The following is a 15,665-nucleotide window of genomic DNA, read 5'->3' on the forward strand; positions in this document are numbered from 1 at the left end:
ATATTGGTCTATGGATTCTCCACTGGTTGAATTTTTTTGTGCTGCCGTCATTTTGCTCCATCAGCATAATTGAGAGGAAGCTGACTAGATTTACTTTCCTGTTGAAGTTATCTTTCTTTCTTTCTTTTTTTTTTTTTTTTTTTGAGACAGAGTCTTGCTGTGTCGCCCACGCTGGAGTGCAGTGGTGTGATCTTGGCTCACTGCAAGCTCTGTCTCCCAGGTTCAGGCCATTCTCCTGCCTCAGCCTCCCGAGTAGCTAGGACTACAGGCGCCTGCCACCACGCCCGGCTAATTTTTTGTATTTTTAGTAGAGACGCGGTTTCACCATGTTAGCCAGGATGGTCTCAATCTCCTGACCTCGTGATCCACCCGCCTCAGCCTCCCAAAGTGCTGGGATTACAAGCGTGAGCCACCACAGCCAGACGTAGTTGTCTTTCTTTTTTTTTTTTTTTTTTTTTTGAGACGGAGTCTCGCTCTGTTGCCCAGACTGGAGTGCAGTGGTCGGATCTCAGCTCACTGCAAGCTCCGCCTCCCGGGTTCACGCCATTCTCCTGCCTCAGCCTCTCTAGTAGCTGGGACTACTACAGGCGCCCACCACCTCGCCCGGCTAGTTTTTTGTATTTTTTAGTAGAGACGGGGTTTCACCGTATTAGCCAGGATGGTCTCGATCTCCTGACTTTGTGATCCGCCCGTCTCGGCCTCCCAAAGTGCTGGGATTACAGGCTTAAGCCACCGCGCCCGGCCGAAGTTGTCTTTCTATACAAGAACATTGCTGTACTCCCGCCCTCTTAAGCCCCTGCAGTTAAACCTGTGTAAGCAGAGTAATGAGTGCACTTCAACTCAGGATGGGTTTTGTTCATGGGTTTTTTTTTTTTTTTTTTTTTTTTTGAGACGGAGTCTTGCTCTGTGCCCCAGGCTGGAGTGCAGTGGCCGGATCTCAGCTCACTGCAAGCTCCGCCTCCCGGGTTCACGCCATTCTCCTGCCTCAGCCTCCCGAGTAGCTGGGACTACAGGCACCCGCCACCTCGCCCGGCTAATTTTCTTGTATTTTTAGTAGAGACGGGGTTTCACCGTGTCAGCCAGGATGGTCTCGATCTCCTGACCTCGTGATCCGCCCGTCTCGGCCTCCCAAAGTGCTGGGATTACAGGCTTGAGCCACCGCGCCCGGCCTGGGTTTTTTGTTGTTGTTGTTGTTTGTTTGTTTGTTTTTTGAGACAGAGCCTCCCTCTGTCATTCAGGCTGGAGTGCAGTGGTGTGATCTCGGCTCATTGCAACCTCTGCCTCCCGGGTTCAAGCCATTCTCCTGCCTCAATCTCCCAAGTAGCTGGGATTACAGGCGTGTGCCACCACACCTGGCTAATTTTTTGTAATTTTAGTAGTACAGATGGGGTTTCGCCATGTTGGCCAGGCTGGTGTGGAACTCCTGACCTCAAGTGATCCACCTACCTTGTCCTCCCAAAGTGCTGGGATTACAGACGTGAGCCACCGTGCCCAGCCATGGGGTTTTTCTTCACATTCTTTTAGTACTCCTGGGCTGCCGCTACCCTGGACCTGGATTCTAGGACACCAAGACTAAGCTCATCCATGTACTTAAAAGCCAACAGCTCATTGTAATGGAGGTAGATGTATATTTATGTATTAATTCAGTAGACATTTGCTAAAGACTTCCTTTGGACCGTGCACTGAACCAAGTCTGAGAATATTAAGATGAAGATGACAACCTGGGCTTGTAGTCTATAGGGGGAGGCAGATTTGTGAGCTTAAGAGTTGTTGCGGATTTTTTTTTTTTTTTTTTTGAGACAGAGTCTCACCCTGTCACCCAGGCTGGAGTGCAGTGCCACAATCTTGGCTTACTGCAACCTCTGTCTCCTGGGTTCAAGTGATTCTCCTGCCTCAGCCTCCCGAGATATTTTAACAGGTGTTTCTGTACAGTAAAGAGGAGCAGAAAGAAGAGGATCAAACAGTCAGGAAAGGCTTTGTAAAGGGAGTGGACATTTGATGTCTTAATAAGTAAGTTTTTGCTAGATGGGACAATGGAACAGGCGTCCCAGCAAGAGGGAACATTGTGAGTAAAGGCATGGTGCACTCGGGGGAACCTGGAGACATGTAATACTGCTGGAGCAAAGGTGATGAGTAAACAAGCTGAACAAGCAGGCAGGGCTACGTGCTCCTTGCTGAAGAGTCATCATGCAGGTGCTGAGGGCCAGGCTTTTAGACACAATGATTCTGATATTTTATCCTGTGAGATATATATATATATATATATATATATATATATATATATTTTTTTTTTTTTTTTTTTTTTTTTTTTTTTTTGAGACGGAGTCTCGCTCTGTCGCCCAGGCTGGAGTGCAGTGGCCGGATCTCAGCTCACTGCAAGCTCCGCCTCCCGGGTTCGGGCCATTCTCCTGTCTCAGCCTCCCGAGTAGCTGGGACTACAGGCGCCCGCCACCTCGCCCGGCTAGTTTTTTTTTTGTATTTTTTAGTAGAGACGGGGTTTCACCGTGTTAGCCAGGATGGTCTCGATCTCCTGACCTAGTGATCCGCCCGTCTCGGCCTCCCAAAGTGCTGGGATTACAGGCTTGAGCCACCGCGCCCGGCCTATCCTGTGATATTTTTTAGCCTATGAACCAGTGTCTAGTTCCTGCTTTTTAAAGACCAGATGGGGAGAAAAAAAGTGCTAGATTCTGACAGCATCTCCTTCCCCTGGCCATTAGCAAAGAAGTGGCAGTTGATTGCTTTTTTGTATTTTTCCCTTTGTCTTAAAGATAATAAGTAGACTTGTGTTACGCTTTTCTACTTAGTTGGATTTGGTTTCTGGATCACAAAGCAGCCCTGCAGTGCACAACCAGAAGGGAAACAAGCCTACTAGCTGTTTTTGCTACTGATGCAACCACCAGCAGGGACTTTCTGAGTGGGAGAAAGGAATTATTTTACTGTTCCAGTCTTCTCTTGAGAAAGTCTTAAATGAATAGAAAATACATAGCGACATTTTTATTGTACAGAGAGGCACACTGGTTTCTCAGGATGAAACAAAAAAGTCTGCATGGCTGGGTGTGGTGGCTCACGCCTGTAACGCCAGCACTTTGGGAGGCCGAGGTAGGTGGATCACTTGAGGTCAGGAGTTTGAGACCAGGCTGGCCAACATGGTGAAACCCTGTCTGCACTAAAAATACAAAAATTAGCCAGGCGTGGTGGCGGGCACCTGTAATCTCAGCTACCCAGGAGGCTGAGGCACAAGGATGGCTTGAACCCGGAAGGCAGAGGTTGCAGTGAGCTGAGATCGTGCCACTGCACTCCAGCATGGTCAACAGAGCAAGACTGAGTCTCAAAAGAAAAAAAAATCTGCATGTGGGTTTGGGGACTGTGCCTTGCCTGTTTTCTTCTAATGCTTTTACTTTTTTTTGAGATGGAGTATCACTCTGTTGCCCAGGCTGGAGTGCAGTGGTGCAACCTGGGCTCACTGCAACCTCCCCCTCCCGGGTTCAAGCAATTCTCCTTTCTCAGCCTCCTGAGTAGCTGGGATTACAGGCGGCCGCCACCACGCCTGGCTAATTTTTTGCATTTTTAGTAGAGACAGGGTTTCATCATGTTGGCCAGGCTGGTTTCGAACTCCTGGCCTCAAGTGATCCACCCTCCTTGGCCTCCCAAAGTGCTGGGATTATAGGCGTGAGCCACCATGCCCAGCCATGTTTACTTACTTTTTTTTTTTTTTTTTTTCTGAGACGGAGTCTCCCTCTGTCGCCCAGGCTGGAGTGCAGTGGCCGGATCTCAGCTCACTGCAAGCTCCGCCTCCCGGGTTTACGCCATTCTCCTGCCTCAGCCTCCCGAGTAGCTGGGACTACAGGCACCCGCCACCTCGCCTGGCTAGTTTTTTGTATTTTTTTTAGTAAAGACGGGGTTTCACCGTGTTAGCCAGGATGGTCTCGATCTCCTGACCTCGTGATCCACCTGTCTCGGCCTCCCAAAGTCCTAGGATTACAGGCTTGAGCCACCACACCTGGCCAATGTTTACTTTCTTAAACCACCTTTTTTTCTAATTATCTAACTAACTTATGTATTTCAGTTTTACTTTAGTGATTGGATTTGTGTTTTGGAACCTGGCTCTGGTGACCAAGTGGGTGATGAGCAAGGGAGGGTCAGGCTGGTGGCAGGGATAGGTTGGGAGAAGCTGCGGTGTTGTCCAAGTGGAAGGTGGGGGCAGGATCCTGATGCATGAGTATGGGGTAGGGCTTATGAAAAGGAGGGATCCACTCACCAGGGCTGGCTTTAGGTGACACGGGTGGTGCTGTTCATTGAAGTGGGGCATGTTGGAGGAGGAGGTTTGGGGGAAAGGTGAATTCCTTAGCAACATTTTGAGTGTGAGGGTTGATGGGACACCCACATTTGGCCAGGTTGGATAATGGAGTCTGGAGCTTAGTGGGGAGATCAGGGCTGATGATACTGGTTTAGGTAGCATGAGCCTCGAGGTGGCACTTAGAGCCATGAGGGAGGATGAGAATGTCTGAGAAGGAAAGAGGGCCTGGGAGAGTTAGGGAGGGTGGTAGGGAAAGGGAGAGTCAAGGAGGAGTGGTAATGATGCTGGTGAAATATAGCGTCCAGCTTTCTTTTTACAATTTTTTATTTTTTTATTTTTTGAGATGGAGTTTTTTTCTTGTCACCTAGGCTGGAGTGCAGTGGCACGATCTCAGCCCACTGCAACTTCCACCTCCTGGGTTCAAGCAGTTCTTCTGTCCCAGCCTCCCGAGTAGCTGGGATTACAGGCACGCACCACCACACTGGGATAATTTTTGTATTTTTAGTAGAGATGGGGTTTCACCATGTTGGCCAGGCTGGTCTCAAACTCCTGACCTCAGGTGATCCGCCTGCCTCAGCCTCCCAAAGTGCTGAGATTACAGGTGTGTGCCACCTGCCTGGCCAGTGTCCAGCTTTCTAAGAGGTGAGAGGAAGAAGGCTGATAGCAGAGCAAGGGGTGTGCTGGAGGGCCTGAAGCTCAGGAATTCTTGGGCCCAGCCTTGGGGTGAACTCAGCTTGGGGCCCCAAGGGTAGCAACACCAGGACTTACAGAAGGATGTGTGCTTGATGCTCTGCCAGCAGATGCCTGAGCCCTGAGTAGATTTATCAGAGGCCCAAAGGTGGTGAGTCCTCAGAGGCTTGGGGCAAGATCAGAGGAGGCTGAACCTTACCAGTGTCCTGCCCATGGTGCTTGTGGCTAACCCCCTACACAATCCTTGCATGTGCTTATAGATGGCTTCCCAAATCCATTGTGTGTGGCTGGTATTCCCTGTTAAAATGGGAGCTCCTTGCCGAGAGGGACCACATCTCTTAACTTTCTCTGGCTCCTTCTCACAATCCTAGCCCACAAGGTGTGCTCAAAAAATGCTAATCTGTAATGTTTGGCCGGGCGCGGTGGCTCAAGCCTGTAATCCCAGCACTTTGGGAGGCCGAGACGGGCGGATCACGAGGTCAGGAGATCGAGACCATCCTGGCTAACACGGTGAAACCCCGTCACTACTAAAAAAAAAATACAAAAAACTAGCCGGGCGAGGTGGCGGGCGCCTGTAGTCCCAGCTACTGGGGAGGCGGAGGCAGGAGAATGGCGTGAACCCAGGGGGCGGAGCTTGCAGTGAGCTGAGATCCGGCCACTGCACTCCAGCCTGGGCGACAGAGCGAGACTCCGTCTCAAAAAAAAAAAAAAAAAATCTGTAATGTTTATGCATAAACCACTTTTGTTAAGCTTTTCAGTATGATGGGTGTTAGGTATGGTGAGTGGGGCATGGAACTTTTTTGCACCTGGTGGGAGCAGGGCTGAGTGTGTGTTTTTGTTTTTTGTTTTTTGTTTTTTTCTTTCTTTCTTTCTTTCTTTCTTTCTTTTTTTTTTTTTTTTTTTGAGACAGGGTCTTACTCTGTTTCCCAGGCTGGAATGCAGTGGCACACTCATAGCTCACTGCAGCCTTGACCTCCTGGGCTCAAGAGATCCTCCCACCTCAGCCTCCTAAGTAGCTGCGACTGTAGGCACACACCACCATGCCTGGCTAATTTTTTTATTTTTGTAGAGGGGTCTCACTATGTTGCCCCTGGTCTCAAACCGCTGGGCTCAAGCAGTCCTCCTGCCTCAGCCTCCCAAAGTGCTGAGATTATAGGCATGAGCCGCTGTCCCCGTCCACAAGTGTGTTTGTTGACTGGAGGGATGGTGAGCTTCAAAGGCCAAGTGAATTAAATCAGTTTCAGTCCCCAGACTACCTGTCTTGGTAATTATGGTGTGGGCCACAGGCAGTAAGTGAGGAGGCCTGGTGGTGGGTTTTCAGGCAGCCCCAAAGGACATGGCCTAGTGGCTTCCTAGTTTCCTTTGAGAAATCCTGCTTGGTCCCTGCATTTGGCTTGCCCTGTGGTCAGTTCTTATTTTCTTTTGCCCAAGGTCCCTATGAGCAGGTATTTGACCCTGTTCTCCAGGCCCTGAGTCACTACCATAGTCCACCATGGTTTGCTTCATTTTTTTTACCCACAGCCCTGTTCATTATTCCATCCTCCCAAGCTCACTTCCTGCCTCTTCTACTCCGTGAGGACCCCTTCACCTAGGAAACCCAATTGCCACCTGTCCTGAGATTACCGCAGTTCCTTCAGTGACTCACCCCAGCCCAAAGACCTTGGTTGAATTACAAGTGTTCTCTGTCCCAAGGCAGCATCTCATCCTGAGTTAGGTTCCTCGGCATCTGTGTTCTATCAGCCATGAGCCCCTGAGGGGTCTGGGGACCTGAGATGGTGCAAGTGGCAAGGGGCAGAATGAAGGTGGGGCCATAGCTGGCAAACTCTAACAGGTGCCCACACCTCTCATAATCTCCAGAATCTCAGGGTTCTAGTCACCATAGTATGTGCTGTCCACTCTGATTCTGATGCTGCTTGGGTGATCTTGTTCCATTTGCTTCATTTTTTATGTCTCTATTCCAGGTCTTCCATTCCAATTTGTTAAAGTAATTTTAGACTTACGAAAAAGTTACCAATGTAGTTCAGAGATTTCCCATACACCCTTCACCTACCTTCCCCAAATATTAAGATCTTACTACCATAGCACAATTGTCTACATCAAGAAATTAACATTGGCACACCACTATTAATTAAACTACAGAGGCCGGGCATGGTGGCTCCTGCCTGTCATCCCAACACTTTGGGAGGCCTAGGTGAGCAGATCCTTGAGCTCAAGAGTTTGAGACCAGCCTGGGCAACATAGGGAGACTCCAACTCTACCAAAAAAATAAAAAAGCAAACTTGGGCTTTTTTGAGTTTCACCCCTTTTTCTCCCACTCATGTCCTTTTTCTGTTCCAGGACCCCACCTTGCATTTAGCAGTCCTGTCCCCTTAGTTTCCCATCCGTAACAGTTCTCAGTCTTTCGGCTGCTTCGTCCAGGTCTCCCCAACTGAAGAACAGGTGTGGTATGGGGAAATGGGTCCGCTCACTTTGGAAATGATGTGGCAGCTTGTTTTTGGAGACAGGACAAGAGATAGGGTTGGTCTTGGGGAGGGTGAGTTTTCCTTAGGGCAGTGTGCACTAGGAAACTTCTGCCATACTCCCTTTTGCCTGGGGTAAAGGACGACGCTGCTAAGAAGTAGTATCTGTGTGCGTGACCACAGCCCACTTTCTCACCATGAGCTGGGGAGCCCAGGGTGTCCCCCCGAGGACTCCCAGTTATCACAGTTCTATTAAACTTTGGGCCTGTCTCCCTAAAAGCTCCCTGGCATCGGGTGGGTGGCCCTGCTGTGCTGAGTAAGACCACCTGCCTGTGGGAGGACAGTGTAGAAGACACACGCCTCATGGGACCCTGGTGTGGGCATTGCTGTAGGGGGTGGATCTAGCCCCCTCTGACTCTGCAGAGGGGTCTGTGTCCAGTCGACATCATGGCCGAGCTCTTCTAGGACTGGAAATTAGGAAGAGACTGAGACAATGTCAAGATTAATGACTGGGGACCAGGCCCTTTTACTGTACTGCAGGACAGCAGTGGACCTAAGGTAGAGCTGACCCCAAACTCAGGGGTGTACATCACGCAACTGCAGTCTGCAGAGCTGTCACAGGTATCACCTGAAAAGCCCAGGCTGATGACACAATGGATGCTCCACTACTTCTCCTGGGGGTCTTCGGCCTGTTCTTTCACTAACACATTCTTGCTGACACTGCCACCATGAAAAGCTGTTTGCCTGCCCACTGGAGGGGTCAGTGCTGGTCTAAGGTCCTCTAGGAAGAAAGGTCAGTGTGTTGGGGGCCTGGTGCAGGAGAGGAACTGAGAACCCTGTTCACCCCTTACAGGCAAGGAAAGCAGCAGAAGCAACAGGCACTTGAGCCTTTGGACACTGAGGCCAGTGGTCTAACCCCTAGGGGCTGTCCCACTTGCTTTGGGCAGTTGCCTCCTTCCACTTTGATAATCTCTTGGGCAGTAGGTTAAACTGTTTGGGGAGCTGGGCGCAGTGGCTCACGCCTGTAATCCTAGTGCTTCGGGAGGCCAAGGCAGGCACGTCACCTGAGGTCAGGAGTTCAAGAGCAGCCTGGCCAACATAGTGAAACCTCGTCTCTACTAAAAATACAAAAAATGAGGCTGGGCATGGTGGCTCAAGCCTATAATCCTAGCACTTTGGAGGCCGAGGTGGGCAGATCACTTGAGGTCAGGAGTTTGAAACCAGCCTGGTGAACATGGTGAAACCTTGTCTCTATTTAAAAAAAAAAAAAGGCTGGGCACGGTGGTGGACATCTGTAATCCCAGCTACTTGGGAGGCTGGGAACAGGAAAATTACATGAACCCAGGAGGCAGAGGTTGCAGTGAGCTGAGATCGCGCCATCACACTCCAGCCTGGGCAACAGAGCAAGACCCTGTCTCAAAACAAACAAACAAAAAATGTTTTGGCCATTGTGATCCTGTAATTTGGGGAAGGGAAGACTGAGAGGTAGGAGGTTGTCGGGGTAGAGAGGATGTCACTGGCCAGGGAAGAGGGGATGGATGATGCAGAAGTCAAAAACTGGTAGCTTGAGGGCTGAAACTGGTCCTGCTGTATTTTTAAACAATCGAGCCAACATTGGAAGATCAGATTCCACCCCAAACTCCACATTTCTGGCTTCTCTTACAAAAATCACAAGAGTTGGCATTCTCACACAGCACCAACTGGCCGAAGCAGAGTAGGGGCACCCCCTGTAGTGGGGGGTGGATGTCCCAGTTTTGCAGTCACACACTCCAACATTTGCCCTAAGCAGAGGGTCACTGACATTGACCACAGTACTTGCTTTGTTTTCCTTATGGTTGAAAACAGTTTCCCTCCTGGTCTCTGAGGTACTGGGGTTGCAGTGGGCCTGTGTTTAATTAAGGTACATGCAGGAGTCTATTTTGAAGCTGAAGAGGAAGAGGGGGGTTGAATAGCAGTAGGGCTTGAGGTGAAGCCCAGGAAGAAGAGAGAATAGCCGTGGGGATTAAGGTGAAGCCCATGCTGACTAGGAGGGCTCTGAAACACAGGTGGAGGGAGGAAGGCGAGGGGTCCCAGACCACTGCTCAGGAAGGTTCTAGTGATGAAGGAGCCAAGATCAGACCAGGTCTTAGGAGGCAGAGATGCCTTCATTTTTATTCAGAATTGAAATAACCAACAGCTTAACTTTTTTGGCCCAATTTCTGGGTGTGGAAACTTTAAGGGGCAACCTTAAAGGGGTCTCAGGTTTGGGCAGTGGTTCTCAAATGGAGAACCCGAACACCCCATTCTCTGCACTCAGACCAGGACAGCTTGCATCCATTCGCTTAGGGCTCCTACACACCCACCCTGGGCTTGGGGCTAGGTCTGAACCCTTCTCTTGCTCCATCCTGTCTTCCTCAAAATATGTCATGTGTGGCGGGCTGTAACTTCAGCACTGTCATCAGACAAGCATGGGGCCTCAAAAGGGTACTGGAAAGATGATTATTTTCTTTCTTTTTTTTTTTTTTGAGACAGAGTCTTGCTCTGTCACCCAGGCTGGAGTGCAGTGGCACAATCTCGGCTCACTGCAACCTCTGCCTCCTGGGTTCAAGCAATTCTCCTGCCTGCCTCAGCCTCCCGAGTAGCTGGGACTACAGGCATGCGCCACCATGCCCGGCTAATTATTATATTTTTTAGTAGAGACAGGGTTTTGCTATGTTGGCCAGGCTGGTTTTGAACTCCTGACCTCAAGTGATCCACCTGCCTCGGCCTCCCAAAGTGCTGGGATTACAGGCATGAGCCACCGTGCCCGGCCAGAAAGATGATTGTGAAAATGGACTGGGTGGTTTGAAGGAAGGGCAAGGATGACCCATTTGCTGGTTTGGTTAAAGGAAAAAAAAATGAAGTATATATAATGTCTGAATTTGCCTTTGGGAGGGAAATCCTGCCCAGTCCCCCTTTCTTCCAGGCATGGAATCCTGGTCTCTGGGATAATGAGCGCAATGTCAAGTCTCAGCTGGACAGACAGGAGGGGCATGAGGGATAGGCTTTGGTGGACATGACGCTGGGGATGGTAGAGGACAGAGAAGGAACCACACATGAGGGACCCCCACCCTTGAGCTGCACCCAGATTTTCATCAAGGGCCCATCAGGATCAGGTGTCTGTGGGAGCCTCTTGCCCAGAGTGAGCTTAGACCACATCACACCTTCAACAGTTCCCCTGCAACTCTCAAATAATGGATAGGTTAAAGCCTGAGGAGGGTTAATTTGCCCACAAGTCTTTCTGTGCTTTCCTCGTGCCATCACTCAGCTAGGCAGAATACATTCTCTCGCTCTTAACTCAGCCATCCCAAGGGAGGCAGAGATGATCAGATATAACTTTTGAACCCCCATCTCACTGGAGAAGGCAAATCCTACACGGGACATGCTCGTCCTGCCCAGCTGGGGGCTGGCATCTTCATTTCCAAATGATGCTGGGAAGTCAGGTCAGTTTCTGTACTGGAAGCATAAAGCACATGGCTTGGAATCAGCTCCCAGGAAAGGATCATTCTTTGTGCCTGAGAGCAAAGCCAAGGGAAACATGTGGCAGAAAGAGGTCACTTTGTTAATATTCCCCTTCTCTCCACCAATCCCCTTATTCAGAACACAGCAAGGCAGTTTTCTAGTCATCCAGTCCACCCATGAGGAATAAATACACCTCATGTCCCCCTGCTGCCAGTGCAGTGATGAGATGCAGGGCTGAGGGGCTGAGGAAGACGCTTCTGTGTCAAGGTAGATTCCGCTGGTGGTCTAGTATTGCCCAAATGGCTTCAGTAGGGATAGGAAAGGCCCCCTGCTTGTTAACAAAGAAGAGGTGAAGGGCAGAGAACTTGGATCTATCTGAGATCCGTGGGCTTTTTACTTTTTCAGCCGTTTGAGGGTTGACTGGCTCTAAGGAAAAGCTGTTTGCTGGCAGACACAGGTGGCTGGTGACAAAGGGAACAGAGCAGGGGAATGGATAGCTCAAAACGAGCCTCACCACTCCTGAACAGAACAGCAATCCCAGCTGTGTCCTTCGAGGGTGAGTGAAAGCACATGCTGTCCTCTACATGCTTGAGGCGGACTTGCCTGTCTCTTCAGGCCGGATGCTCTTCGGGGCCCTGTGGGGCTTAAACACATGTACTGAGCTAGCTCCAATCTTAATCTGCACAACATCGCAACCCCTGAGTTCCTATTAGCTCTGCAAAACAAAGCAAAACAGATCCCCACCAAAATTTCAGATTTGCAGCATCTGCTAAAACCAAAAGGCACAATCAACTTGTCGTCCTCTCTGGGTTACTGGGCAGGGATATAGAAGGAACCAGAATCTGTGGCCAGAGTCCTCTCTCGGGTAGAGCTGGGCTCCAGGCCCCTCTAGCTGCCAGGCCCTCCCAGGAACCTGCCTGGCCCTTCACTTTGGGAAGGGACCTTGGCCCTTGGGGAAATGCATTTTTGCCAGACTGTAGCCTTTTGGAGGGGACTGAGCCAAGGCCCCACTGGCTCTCCTCTCTAAGCCTCTTGCTAATGGGCTCTGAGGCCAATGCCTTCCTCCAGGGGTTGGGGAGGTGGGTGGAGGAGTTAACTTGCTGGCTGAGGTCACTGCTGTGACTTGGCTCTTTGTATCTGATTTGTGTACAGGCAAAACTGGCTTACAGAAGAAAAAGGCAGGAACACCTGCACTGGGCCCTGGCCCTTGGAGGTGCTCTGGGGGCTCGTGCCAGTGTCGTGAGGTACATGTGGCTGCGGCCCCTTTTGGGCATGTGGCCTGGGTTTGCTGAGGGTCAGGAGGGTAAGGTCCTACCTTGATCCCAGTGTGGATCGCTCTGAGAGACCACAGCTCCCTCCTCTGGAGTCTCCTCTCCGAGCTCTCCAAGGGAAAAGACAAAGGAAGCCGAACTGCCAAGTTGAAGATTTTGCCTCAGGCAACTAAATTTATTAGCAAGAAAAAATTTTTGTCAGCCCAGCGCTGACCAACAAAGTACGTTAATAAAGGATAACAAATCTGTCACTTAATTCATAAAACATACCTCAAGCAGTTACAACTAAAAATAAAGTTGGATTTTTGTTTAATTTAAAAGCCTCAAAAATAACAAGCAATATGTTTTTAAACATGTAGTAGACACAATTGTCTATTATACAATATACACTGTACACAAGTAGAGCTTGGGCCGGGCAGGGGTGAGGTGAAGGGAGAGGGAAGAGGTGCAGGATGGGCAGGTGCTGTTATCTGAATCCAGATTTGAGTTTAAATGCTGTGTCATTTAGAAAAGGGAATTGCTAGAGTGAGAAAAAAATTCATATGCTCATCATTGCCCCCAACCCTCAACTGAAAGCAGGCATTGGGGAGGTGAATAACAAGGAAAGGAAGAAGGGAGCAATTAAATAAAACTTCTTTAAAGCACACACAGTACACAGTGTTCATCATCTGAAGTAGAGAGTATAAGGCAACGTTCTCCATAGAAAAAGAGGGGGATCAGGAGGAGTCGGTGGGTGTCTTTACTTTTTAAACAGAGCTGGAATGTGCTGGAGGAGAGGTTGTGGCGGGGCTGGGCACATGGAGTGGAGGTGGCCCCGAGTCTCTCCAGAGGTGGGTGCCAAGCCCCAGGGCGTCCACAGTGGCCGGCAGGGCCAGGGAGGTGCAGGAGAGTGGGCATGGCACGATGCGACTCCGGCAGTGTTGGGAGCGGGGATTGGGGTGGGGGGTGGGGGCTCACTTTGCTCCTCGACGGAGTGAAATGCATGTTTTTCCTTTGGAAATAAGGGTTCCCACGCGTCCTGGTTTAGAACGTCTCATTGGGCACGGCCAGTGTCCACAGTCTGGGCAGGCCGGGAGCTCGTGGTGAGGGGAAGGGCCAAGGCGGAGCCAAGGGGCTTCAGAAGGAGGACAGGGAGCAGAGCCCCTTCCTGTGGGGACAGTTGCAGAACAGGAGTGGGGCTGAGGGCAGGCCCAGGGCAGCCACAGGGCTCCTTTCCACCAGGGGCCCAGGGAGGACACAGGCGGGGGATTGCATCTTCAGGGCCTCCCGCCGCAGTTGGCCTTACAAGTTCTTCGTGACCAGGTGGGTCTTGTAATGCTTGGTGAGGTGGTCACTCCTCATGAAGCGCTTCTGACACTGGGCGCACTCGAAGCGTTTGTCCCCTGGGAAGAGGAGATGCCCATCACCCACATACCCTGGGCACAGACCCTGTCTCTGCCCAAAAAGGTGGGGTGTGTGTGAGGGGCACCCAACAAGCTGACGTAGCCTTGTCACCACATTCTGCCCACCTCCTGCTCTCACATTTGCTCCCTGGTGCCTACTCATCTAAATCTTTTTTTTTTTTTTTTGAGATGGAGTCTCACTCTGTTGGCCAGGCTGGCATGCAGTGGTACAATCTCCGTTCACTGCAACCTCCACCTCCCAGGTCAAGCAATTCTCCTGCCTCAGCCTCTCAAGTAGTTGGGACTACAGATGCCCGCCACTGCGCCCAGCTAATTTTTGTATTTTTGTAGAGAGAGGGTTTCACCATGTTGGCCAGGCTGGTCCTGAACTCCTGACCTCAAGTGATCCGCCCACCTTGGCCTCCCAAAGTGCTGGGATTATAGGCATGAGCCACCACACTTGGCCCCCTACTCATCTAAATCTTTTTATCAATTCTCATTTCTCTCTGCCCCCATTTGACCTCTGCAGTCTATTTTGTTCCCATTCCTTGTCCCTGGAGCCCCTGCACCTAAGAGTCTTCCGTGCAGGGTTGTCCGCCTGCTTTCTTCTTCTGTCTCTCTGACTTTGAACCTGGATCAGCATCCTCCCCATCGCAGGAAAATCCCGCTCCACCCTGACCCTGCCAGCCCTGAGCACTCACTTAGTTGGAACCATGTTGACCCCAACTGCTTTCCTGTGGAGTGCTGGCTCCTCTGCCTTTTGAGGAGTAGGACCTGTCTCACCACACTGGCCGGGAGCTGGAGCTCTGGGTCAAGCTTCCCTCAGCCCTCTAGCCCCAGGACAGGTGTCTGCTCACTGCAGGCATTCACTATAGCAGTGTTTGCCAAAGTGTGTGTGTGGACCACTGTGGATACCCAGGACAATTTCAGGTGGCAGATGTATGAACTTTTTTTTTTAAGAGATGGGCTCTCGCTATATTGCCCTGGCTGATCAAACTCCTGGGCTCAAGTGATCACCTGCCTCAGCCTCCCAAAGTGCTAGGATTACAGGTGTGAGCCACTGTGCCCAGCCTGGATCAATATTTTTAATAGTTTTGCATTGATTTGCTAGTACCTAAAACTATAACTGTGATATCTCACTTTGGGAGGTAGAAGAGGGAGGATCAGCTGAGCCCAGAAGTTTGAGACCAGCCTGGGCAACACAGTAAGACCCTGTCTCTACAAAAATTTTAAAATTAGCCAGGTGTGGTGGTGCACGCCTGTAGTCCTAGCTACTCAGGAGGTTGAGGTGGGAGAATTGCTTGAGCCCAGGAGTTCAAGACTGCAGTGAGCCAAGATTGTGCTACTGCACTCCAGCCTGGGTGACAGAGTGAGACCCTGTCTCAAAAAAAAAAAAAGAAAGAAAAAAAGCTGTGGCAGGGCCTGGGTTTGAACCTGGCTGCACCAGTCACTAGCTGTGTGACTGGGCCACTTCTCCATGCCTCAGTAAAATAGGCATCAACAGGCCGGTGCAATGGCTCATGTGTGTATTCCTAGCACTTTGGGTGGCTGAGGTGGGTGGATCACCTGAGGTCAGGGGTTCGAGACCAGCCTGGACAACATCGTGAAACCCCGTCTATAATGAAAATACAAAAATTAGCTGGGCATGGTGGTGGGTGCCTGTAGTCTCAGCTACTTGAGAAGCTGAGGCAGGAGAATTGCTTGAACCTGGGGGGCGGAGGCTGCAGTGAGCCAAGATCATATCACTTCACTCCAGCCTGGGCAAAAGAATGAAACTCCATCTCAAAAAAAAAAAAAAAGGCATAAACATAAACAAAGTATCCTCCCATAAAGTCCTTACCAGGATCAACTGAGGTAATCAGTAAAGTGCTTAGTACTGTGCCTGGCACACCATGTCAGTGTTTGTTAAATAACTATGCTGACATGGCAAAAGTCATCAGGTTGTGTCATGCAACGACAACTATTCCTTTCCTATTACTTGGAGAAACAACAGTGATAACGGAATGGCTTGAAAATAATTTCCTATGTCGTCCCTGGACAGTCTGTAGCTCTTGCTCAGTGTGGCAGTTCCAGGAGTGTCAATGTT

At 50.3% G+C, this 15,665-nt stretch overlaps 1 protein-coding gene and 1 long non-coding RNA gene across 14 annotated transcripts in view; one reads left to right on the plus strand and one right to left on the minus strand.

Moving 5' to 3' along the window:
• The window catches only part of LOC106994018 (uncharacterized), a 52,692-nt gene that overhangs the window by 1,417 nt on the left and 35,610 nt on the right, over positions 1 to 15,665 (plus strand). The window lies entirely within an intron of this gene.
• The window catches only part of SP2 (Sp2 transcription factor), a 35,459-nt gene continuing 29,721 nt past the window's right edge, over positions 9,928 to 15,665 (minus strand). For 3 of the 13 annotated variants that reach the window (XM_077968547.1, XM_077968555.1, XM_077968548.1), the window contains 4 exons: positions 13,483 to 13,579; positions 12,242 to 12,366; positions 11,441 to 11,561; positions 9,928 to 10,979 (listed from right to left, as the gene is read on the minus strand). In XM_077968547.1, the coding sequence (XP_077824673.1) occupies positions 10,967 to 10,979; positions 11,441 to 11,561; positions 12,242 to 12,366; positions 13,483 to 13,579 (356 nt within the window). In that variant the 3' untranslated portion in view covers positions 9,928 to 10,966. 13 annotated transcript variants of the gene reach the window in all.

Source organism: Macaca mulatta, chromosome 16 (genome assembly GCF_049350105.2).
Source record: "Macaca mulatta isolate MMU2019108-1 chromosome 16, T2T-MMU8v2.0, whole genome shotgun sequence".
Taxonomy (NCBI): domain Eukaryota; kingdom Metazoa; phylum Chordata; class Mammalia; order Primates; family Cercopithecidae; genus Macaca; species Macaca mulatta.